Source organism: Meleagris gallopavo, chromosome 25 (genome assembly GCF_000146605.3).
Source record: "Meleagris gallopavo isolate NT-WF06-2002-E0010 breed Aviagen turkey brand Nicholas breeding stock chromosome 25, Turkey_5.1, whole genome shotgun sequence".
Taxonomy (NCBI): domain Eukaryota; kingdom Metazoa; phylum Chordata; class Aves; order Galliformes; family Phasianidae; genus Meleagris; species Meleagris gallopavo.
Window position 1 is genome coordinate 4,963,680 of NC_015035.2, and position 8,262 is coordinate 4,971,941.

At 56.3% G+C, this 8,262-nt stretch overlaps 2 protein-coding genes across 2 annotated transcripts; one reads left to right on the forward strand and one right to left on the reverse strand.

Moving 5' to 3' along the window:
- The first annotated feature begins 415 nt into the window (after positions 1 to 415).
- TSSK3 (testis specific serine kinase 3) lies at positions 416 to 2,006 on the forward strand. The gene is made up of 2 exons (XM_010723473.3): positions 416 to 723; positions 1,083 to 2,006. Exons 1-2 carry the CDS (start codon positions 579 to 581, stop codon positions 1,742 to 1,744), a joined length of 807 nt encoding a protein of 268 aa, XP_010721775.1. The 5' UTR covers positions 416 to 578; the 3' UTR covers positions 1,745 to 2,006.
- Positions 2,007 to 2,093: 87 nt separating this feature from the next.
- On the reverse strand, positions 2,094 to 8,256 carry BSDC1 (BSD domain containing 1). Its single transcript, XM_003212603.3, has 10 exons — positions 8,184 to 8,256; positions 7,652 to 7,768; positions 6,972 to 7,139; positions 6,806 to 6,860; positions 6,066 to 6,181; positions 5,701 to 5,769; positions 5,437 to 5,518; positions 4,703 to 5,242; positions 4,192 to 4,295; positions 2,094 to 3,910 (listed from the first exon to the last, which is right to left on the reverse strand). The coding sequence occupies exons 2-10, from the start codon at positions 7,745 to 7,747 to the stop codon at positions 3,878 to 3,880; spliced, it is 1,263 nt and encodes a 420-aa protein (XP_003212651.3). The 5' UTR covers positions 7,748 to 7,768; positions 8,184 to 8,256; the 3' UTR covers positions 2,094 to 3,877.
- Positions 8,257 to 8,262: the final 6 nt, after the last annotated feature.

Below are 8,262 nucleotides of genomic sequence, written 5' to 3' on the forward strand. Positions count from 1 at the left end.
GGCCGTGCCTCGCCCTCCCGAGGCGAAGGAGCCCGGCCCGGCTGGGCTGCAGGCGCTGGAGCTGCCGAACGCGCTCAGCTCAGATGTGAGGCTGCAGCGGGAGGGAAGGAGCGCAGCCCGGCGCAGAGCTCGTGGCGCGGCCCTGGGCTCCCCTCCCTGCTGCAGCGGAGCGTTCTCTGACCGCCGGCTCTGAAAGCCTTTCTGCCCGATCCGCCCTGAAGAAAGTTGGGAGAACAACACGTGGGGCCCCCGGCAGCCCCCGCCCCGCGTTCCTCCACCCCGTGAGCCCCCTACTCACGGCGCCCGCTGAGCTCAGCACAGCCCGATCCCCCCTGCCTGGCAGAGCGGTCGCCCACCTCAGTGCACATCTGTCATCTGGGATTCACGCAGCATCAGCTGCATCACAATAGCACGCCCAGGCTACAGGTGCCTCAATGCCCCTTCCCACCAGGGCATGAGCAGGGCCTGGTGGCCCTACGCATGCCAAGAGGGCACGGGGATCCCCTGGCCACTGCGATGCTGTTGTCGAGTTGCTGGGGGTAGACCTGAGATTGAACGGCCCCGGTGTGCGAGAGAACATGGAGGAGTTTTTGCTTGCCAGCGGCTACCAGCTTGGCAAAACCATTGGGGAGGGAGCTTACTCCAAAGTGAAGGAGGCCTTTTCCCATAAGCACCAGAAGAAAGTAGCGATTAAAATAATTGATAAGAGTGCAAGTCCGGAAGGTAAGAATAGCCCCAAAGAGCTTCCAGGCTGAGGCACCATCCCTCCTTGGAAGCTTTTCATTCCTGCCAGAAAATGAGTTTCCCAAACTTTCCACCTAAGAGCAGACAGGGAAGGTGGGTGTTGAGGGCAGCGCAGAGCAGCCGGGGGGCCACAGCCCGGGGGGGGGTTTAACCGGCTCCTCCAGCTGCAGAGATGGCCAAAAGCAGCAGAGCTCAGATCCCCTCCAGATAAGGGTCCTGTGAGGAGCCAGGCACCCACAGCACAACCTCCCCTCCTGCCCACCCTGTGGCTGCAGCCAGGCCAGGTGCCGGGGCCCAGCGGCTCAGGAACCGAGAGTGAATTTTCCTCCTCTTGGCAGAGTTCATTCAGAAATTCCTGCCGCGGGAGCTGCAGATCATCGAGCGCTTGGACCACAAGAACATCATCCACGTGTACGAGGTGCTGGAGTCTGCAGAGGGGAAGATCTACCTGGTGATGGAGCTGGCCGAGGACGGGGACATCTTCGACTACGTGGCACACGAGGGTCCCCTGCCTGAGCACCGCGCCAAAGCGATCTTCCGCCAGCTGGTCGAGGCCATCCAGTACTGCCACAGCTGCGGGGTGGCTCACCGCGACCTCAAGTGCGAGAACGCGCTGCTGCAGGGCCAGACCGTGAAGCTGACGGACTTCAGCTTCGCCAAGCAGCTCCCTGCAGGCAGCCGGGAGCTGAGCCGCACCTTCTGCGGCAGCATGGCCTACGCGGCGCCCGAAGTGCTGCAGGGGGTGCCTCACGACAGCCGCAAGGTCGACATCTGGAGCTTGGGCGTCATCCTCTACGTCCTGCTGTGCGCCCACCTGCCCTTCGACGACACCAACATCCCGCAGATGATGTGCCAGCAGCAGAAAGGCGTCTCCCTGCCCAGGCACCTGGGGGTCTCCAGGTCGTGCCAGGACCTCCTGAAAAGGCTCCTGGAACCAGACATGGTCCTGCGGCCCTCGGTGGAGCGGCTCAGCAGGCACCCCTGGCTGGCCAGACCCTGAGAAGCGCTCACCCCGCCCCCCCCACGGGGAGGGATTGCTTCTAGGATGCCAATAAACTCGGATGTCAGTGTTTCCCACTAATTCAGCCACACGAGTGCTGCCAGAGACGAGGTCTGTTTCACACTCGGCCATTTTTACCTGCTCCCTCACAGCCCCTGGCCTTCAGCAGCAGGGAACAGAGCAGACCAAGCAGATTCACCCCCATGTCCTCATCCCCATCCCCCTCCCCACTGAGTAAACTTCCCTTGAGGTGAGGGGGAGGAAAGCAAAAAGAAATTTAAAGCAGTTGATCCTCTTGAGGCAGCTGTCCCCAGCCCACAACAGGCAAAAGAAATGAGGACGCAGGTGGTGACTGCTGAATTCTTTTAATTGCTGTTAACTGCAAGTCTGTAAAAGGTTTGGAGAAAGTCATTGTTACAAAACTACCAGCTGTTAGAATTGTTCCTGGTTTTTCACCCCAGCTAGAAAAGGCTCAGGGAGATGCGGAATAGTTTCAAACAGAGAATATTGCACAGACAACCAAATGGTTAATTTGACTAAAGAAAAAAGAGAGACACAAGAGCAGCGCAGCCCCAGAGCTCTGGATCCAGCCTGACTCACAGACCTGAGGGAGCACAGCCCTGAGCGCCCTGCCCCACAGCAGCCCCACAGCAGGAACCGCCCCACCGCTGTCCGGCGTTTGCTCACAACAGGTTTTTCTGCCTCAGCCAAACGCAGCCCACGACAGGGTGAGGCTGTGCAGGTTGCAGAGGCTCTGCTGCGCCTGCCGGACGCTCAGCGGGAGCTGAGCTGCAGTTCAGTCCCTGGTCCTCATGGGTTCTGCAGCACAGACAAGCTCTCATGTAAGGGCCTCAAGTCAGTGCTGCCACCAACCCACACGCATAGGCGGCCGCGTCTGAATGTCCCCGAATGTGGGGGGGAGAAATATCTAAGAGCACCTACACTAACGCAATTCAGAAACGAGGAAACCCACAGCTCAAATGAAGCAGCCGAGGAAGGGGCAGAAGAACAAAGGTAGCACGTATGAAACCACCTCCCAAAAGGCCAAGCACAGCTCCGCCCCTTTAGGGTAACCTCCTTCACGACATCCACTGAGGAGCATCTCCTGACATTAAGAGTGAACTGCCCTGCAAAGGGGCGGTGGGGCTGAAGGAAGGATTGCAAGCAGTCGCAGGGGCTCAAGTGAAGGAAACCAAATGAGCAGAGGGCGGCCCATGGCCCCGGGGTAGACAAAGGTGGGCTGCAGCTCTGCAAAGGGCACGGCTGCAGCACGGTGCTGCTCCAGGCTGACCCAAAGCACCGCCCACCCAGGAAGGGCTCAGGAAAGAGCAAGCCACAAGCACTCCGCTTGGAGAATTTAATACAAGTACACAAAATGCAGTAAAGAAAGGCAGTGCAGCTGTTCTAGCTGCAAAGAGGACAACATCAAGCCTTGGCTCTTAGAGGAGCCATTGCTCTTGCTGCAGGAGACAGGAGTTTCCATTAGAAGAAGCTTCCAAGACAAAAAGCCAGGCAGAAGCTAAGGGTTTGGCAGGGAGTTTAGCTCCTTCCAGCGCGGCCCAGCTTCAGGCCAAAGCCAAAAGCCAACTGCTTTCCTTTGCAGCCGTGAGTGTGACAGCAGACGGGACTTCTGCTGCAGCACCTCCAGCCCCAGCCGCTCCCCACAATGGGGGCAATGGGCCAGCAGCTCAGAGAGCGAGCAGGAGCAGCACCTGGGAACCTCTGAGCTGCTGCACACAGATTAAACACACACACACAATCACCCAACGGGCAGACTGACAGCACTGAGCAATCCTGCCAGCTGCCCAAGTGCCCACTCAGCCCCTCACTGCATTGCATCTGCCTCCACCTGACACTTTTGGGGCTGTCAGTTTTGGCCTCGCCACTCTCTCGGACCTCCTGAGAAGATGAGCTTCCCAGCAGCTTAAGTGTACGAGCAAATTCCCACTTCTTCCCCCCTCCTCCGAGTCTGAAGGGGTCGTTTGAGTTGCCCACAGGATTTAGCAGGAGTAAAACTCCTTCAGTCAGGAGCTGCAATCCCCAGCACAGTTACACACAAAGGAATAGCCGGTCCGTGATTTAATTCACATTCGATGGTGGAAATGAGCCTGTGATAAGCTGGAAGCTGTTGCTTTATTCCCAGTCTTCCCACTCTTCATCTTCCAGCTGCAAACAAGAATAACATCCCTCAATTGTTTCTGCAACTCAGCAGCCATCTGCTCCTGCCCAGGGCACCTGACTCTGACACAACCACCAGCTCCATGTCCAGACAACAGGAATCTGTTTGCTGAGCTCTCCCTGGGGAACGCTTCTCCCTGAGCACACCTGGAAGCCACCCTCTGCTCCAGCTAATCCTGATCCCCACATCCCTGCAGAGCTGATGAAATGTTGGTGCTCTCTGGGAGCAGAGCTCTCACCCATCTGAGTGATTGCCACCCCCAACTCACCTCCCCAGACACCTCCACCTTCGACAACGCCAGCTGCACCTCCTCTTCAGTCATATCCAAATCAAACTCCTTTTCCCAGTCCTCGCTGATATCAGTGCTGGAACCTGGAACCACAAACACCACAGCTGAGCCACCCGGCCTGCACTGGCACTCTGGCCAAAGCAAAAGCTGCTCTGCTCAGCAGACACTTTTGATTTCTTTTCTCCTCCCTCCATTATCACAAAAGCAAAGAACCTGGGCTTGGCTTTTGATACGTTCTAGACAGCAATTCAGGGAACAACGGGCCAGGACAGAGATCTGCACAGCAGAAAATCTCTCCACAGGTCAAGTAGGACTGTTACCTAGTCTTAATGTTTTGTCAAAACTCCCAACTGACCCCATTTTATCTGCATGACCAGCATCAGAGCTCTAAGCCCAAGATTCCGCACCCAGCTTTCTATTCCGACTCTGAGCCCTTTCCTCAAAAGCTGCCACACAGCAGTTTCCAGGCCTAGTGCTAATCCACACCCACCTTTCTTGCCGTTGTTGGAAGGGGTGGACTTCCCACTGTCAGAGTTCAGCTCAAAGATCCGTAGATCTGTTGGTCCTTCCTCTTTCAGAGTCTCTGTCCTGCCTTGGGCTTTGCTCTCCACCTCTTTGGGTCCACTCACAGCCGGTCGCTCTGCGCACGCTGCTGGCTCCTGGGCAGGCGCAGAGGGACGCCCCGGTTCGGGGGACTTTGGCACCGGGTTCTGCTCCTCTGAGGTGGCCTCCAGCAGCCTCTGGGAGAGCACTCTGTCCCCAGATGGCTGCACTCCAGTCTGTAGCTGCACAGCAGGCACAGAGGCAGGGTTTGCAATCTGAGTCACGAGGGAAACGCTCTCACTGCTCTCAGAGGGACTCCCCTCTGCTGGGGCCAGCTCAGGAGGGAGGATGGCCCAGCTTTCCTCCGAGGGTCCCTTGTGAACAGAGGGGTGGCTTCCCTCCAGGGCTGCAGGAGCAGATGCTTTCTCCGCTGCTTGTGGAAATTTCACGTTTGCACAAGGCAGGGGTGACATCCCCAAGAACTCCTCTGTAAGAAGGCAGGAGAGAAGCAAGAGATGTTTCAGCAAGTGCAGCAGCAACTGACAGCACAGCAGTTTTGGATAAGGCTGAGCCAGGAGCTGAACTGGTGGGAGCAAGGAGGAGCCGCCACCTTCTCTAACACAGATTGCTGACATCTGCACAAGGCTGCCCACAGAATCCCCCCTCCACCATCTAACCCACCTTCATCCTCTTCCCAGCCTGGCTCCTCTTGCTGAATGCTCTGCTCTGCGCGCTGCTTCAGAGCCTCCCTCCGGACTTCATCCTGCAGGGAACTCAGCATCAGCAGCTGCTCACGTCCTGGACCTTTCTTCCCCCAGGAACATCAGCAACATCAGGGACACAGAAGGCAGCCAAGCCCTGCTCTTCCAGGAACAAACCTTCTACCTCTTCAGTCTGCCCTAGTGAGCGCCCTGGCTGGAGTGCCACCCCCACCTGCCAACCTACCTGCTCCAGGCGATGCACTTTATAGAAGTAGCGTTGCCAGAACTCCAGATGGGAGACAGCTGCAGGGACCTGGAAACAGCACAGGAAGGGGAAGGTCACGAGCCTTACAAGAAGCACTGTAACCTGCACAAGGCACCAGCCTTGCCAGGCACACAGAGCTGGGACAAAGCGCGAGCTTCACACCAACAGATGCTCAGACACACATCAGACAGCTACAGAAGAACTTCTGATCCAGGACCACGAAAAACAAGTAGGGGCAGAATACGACGTGCAACCACAATCCGTTCTGCCACCAACTCCTCAGGGCTCAGGTGGGAATCATGACCAGATCAGAACCTTCCTGCTACAGTAATAAAGGCCACTACCATTTTAGTGTAGAGAGCCCGGATGGAAGGGCTGGTTGCCAGCAGTTCTGCGATCTCCCCTTTCTTCTCTTCTAGGCTAAATTGGGAGAGCCAGGCTTCAAGAAGCTCAGCAGGGCCTGCACAGGACAAGAAGAGAGATAACAATCTTTGGCATAAACAAGGCACAAAGTTTCAGGAAGTTTCTTTGGGAAGATGCTCCAGACGAGACGAGGTGAGCAACGGTCGGGCAAAGAAAGGCAGGAATACAACAAGACATGCAGCCCTGAGATGAGCACACCTCCTTCATGTGGCAGCAAACCCCACACAAGTGGGAGGGGATTCACAAGCAGCGTGCAGTCAAAGCAGAGAAACCAGGGAAGGGAGGAAAAGCATTTTCAAGCCAAAAGCAGTCAAGGCCTAAAGGGCTGCACGCACTTCCACCTGCCATACACTCCCAGAGGAAAGGAGCAGCGCTGCTGCTCACAGCTGTGTGACAGGTCCCAGCCTCAGGGGGGACTGAGACTCCAATCTCCGTGCCCACCTTGTAGGATAGCACCAGTTGCAGAAGCTGTTTAAACCAATCCAGAAAACTCAATCTAAGCTAGTCCTCAAGGCAAAAGATAGGCCAGCTTCCTACCACAGGTGACCTTGCCTACACTCAGTCAGCAGACCCACTGCTGAAAGGTTCTGCACAGTTCAGGATGGCCCACAGACCCCACACCAGCCCAGCTTTTTTCAGCAGAGCAGCCAGGGCTCCGTACCGTCAGGTTCGTTGCAGTAGGTGGCTGGGTCTGACTGCAGGCTGTAGAGGCGAGCCTGGAGGAGAGCACATATGTGGAGGAGCCATCAGTGGAGGAGTAGTGCAGGACAGGCAAGGACAGGCTTAGGGATCAGCGCTGAGGGGAAGCTGAGAGCTGGGGCACTCACCTTCGCGCTGTCATAGGGCTCTGTGGTACCCGTGGGTGTTGCCATCAACGTTATGACATCGCAGTCGATGGTCTTGTCTGGTGAAGGAGCGAAAGTGTCTGAGATGACACCCAGGAAGTCAGAGATCCCCTTTCTCACCTTTTCAGTTGCACCAGAAGCTTCTGTCCTCTTGAAGAAAAACAGTGACACAGCGTAAGGAACAGTGCCTGAAGCAGGATTTCTCTCCCTCCAAAAACTGAGATGACTTGTGGCCAGGGCTGGGCAAAGGGTGTGCTGGCAGTCACTGTCCCCACGTGGTGGTGGGGCAGGCTGTCCTTCACAGTGGGTTTCTTGGAAACAGAGCCTGGGCTTTGAGGGGAAAGGGAGCTGGGCTCAGAGACTGGCGCAGAAACAGCCATGCAAAGCTGACAGCTTGTGCAAAAGTCTGATGTCACATCATGGTGATGCTGCCAGTAACCTGCCTGCACAGCACATGGGCAGCAAGAAAGCACTGGTAAGCTTCCCCCACTGATCCCCAAAGCTTCTTCATCATTACAGTGAGAAAATCCCACTCAGCACTGAATCTACAAGGGGAGAATTGTGTCCTCAGGGGCAGGAGGATTATGCCAGTTGCAGGTATGTCTTATTCACCCTATTCTGCTGTCTACAGCAGGAACTCAGCACTCTGCTCCGATACTCACTGCCAGTTTGTCCTTGACCACGCTGGCCGTAGCAGCGATCGTGCAGGCTGTATCATGCTGCACAACTTGAGTGAACTCAGCCAGGTCCCGCTTCATGAATTCTAAAGCTTCTGTGGACTGTAGGGAGACAACAAACAGACTGCCTAATCTTTTGGTCTCTAGCAAAACTCTGGTAGCTCTGGGAACACCTCAAACTCACAGGAACGAATTGCAAGGTACCTTTACCCCTACCTGTGCAAGGGGTAAAACTGCAGTAATCAGAATAACAATGGGAAACAACCATACACAAAACACGTCAGAGTACTTTTTAAGTTAAAAACTAAAAACAAAAAACAGGAAAAGAAAAACAGGTGTGGAAAAGCCTCACAACGAGTCCTGTATAATTAACATAAGCAGCACCGTCACACATCAGGACGCGATGCTGCGGGCACTGACCCGCCCGGCTCCGGGAGCTGCCGATCTCGGCTCCTCCACCTCCCCCGCCGCCACCCCGCGCTCCCAGCCGTTCCCCGAGGCCCGGAGGCCGCTTTACCTTCTCCTTGACGGCCTGATAACTCTGCTGCAGCCAGCTCCGCCACCAGCCCGCGTCTTCCCTGCCAGAGCACACGCAC

Excerpts from the sequence above, each read along its gene's own strand:
- TSSK3 (XM_010723473.3), top strand. The coding sequence starts at position 579 with ATGGAGGAGTTTTTGCTTGCCAGCGGCTACCAGCTTGGCAAAACCATT. Across the intron at positions 724-1,082 it reads TAAGAGTGCAAGTCCGGAAG|AGTTCATTCAGAAATTCCTG; the intron begins GTAAGAATAGCC and ends TCCTCTTGGCAG.
- BSDC1 (XM_003212603.3), bottom strand. The coding sequence starts at position 7,747 with ATGAAGCGGGACCTGGCTGAGTTCACTCAAGTTGTGCAGCATGATACA. Across the intron at positions 7,140-7,651 it reads TGGTCAAGGACAAACTGGCA|AGGACAGAAGCTTCTGGTGC; the intron begins GTGAGTATCGGA and ends TTTTTCTTCAAG. Across the intron at positions 5,519-5,700 it reads AAGTGCATCGCCTGGAGCAG|GATGAAGTCCGGAGGGAGGC; the intron begins GTAGGTTGGCAG and ends AGTTCCCTGCAG.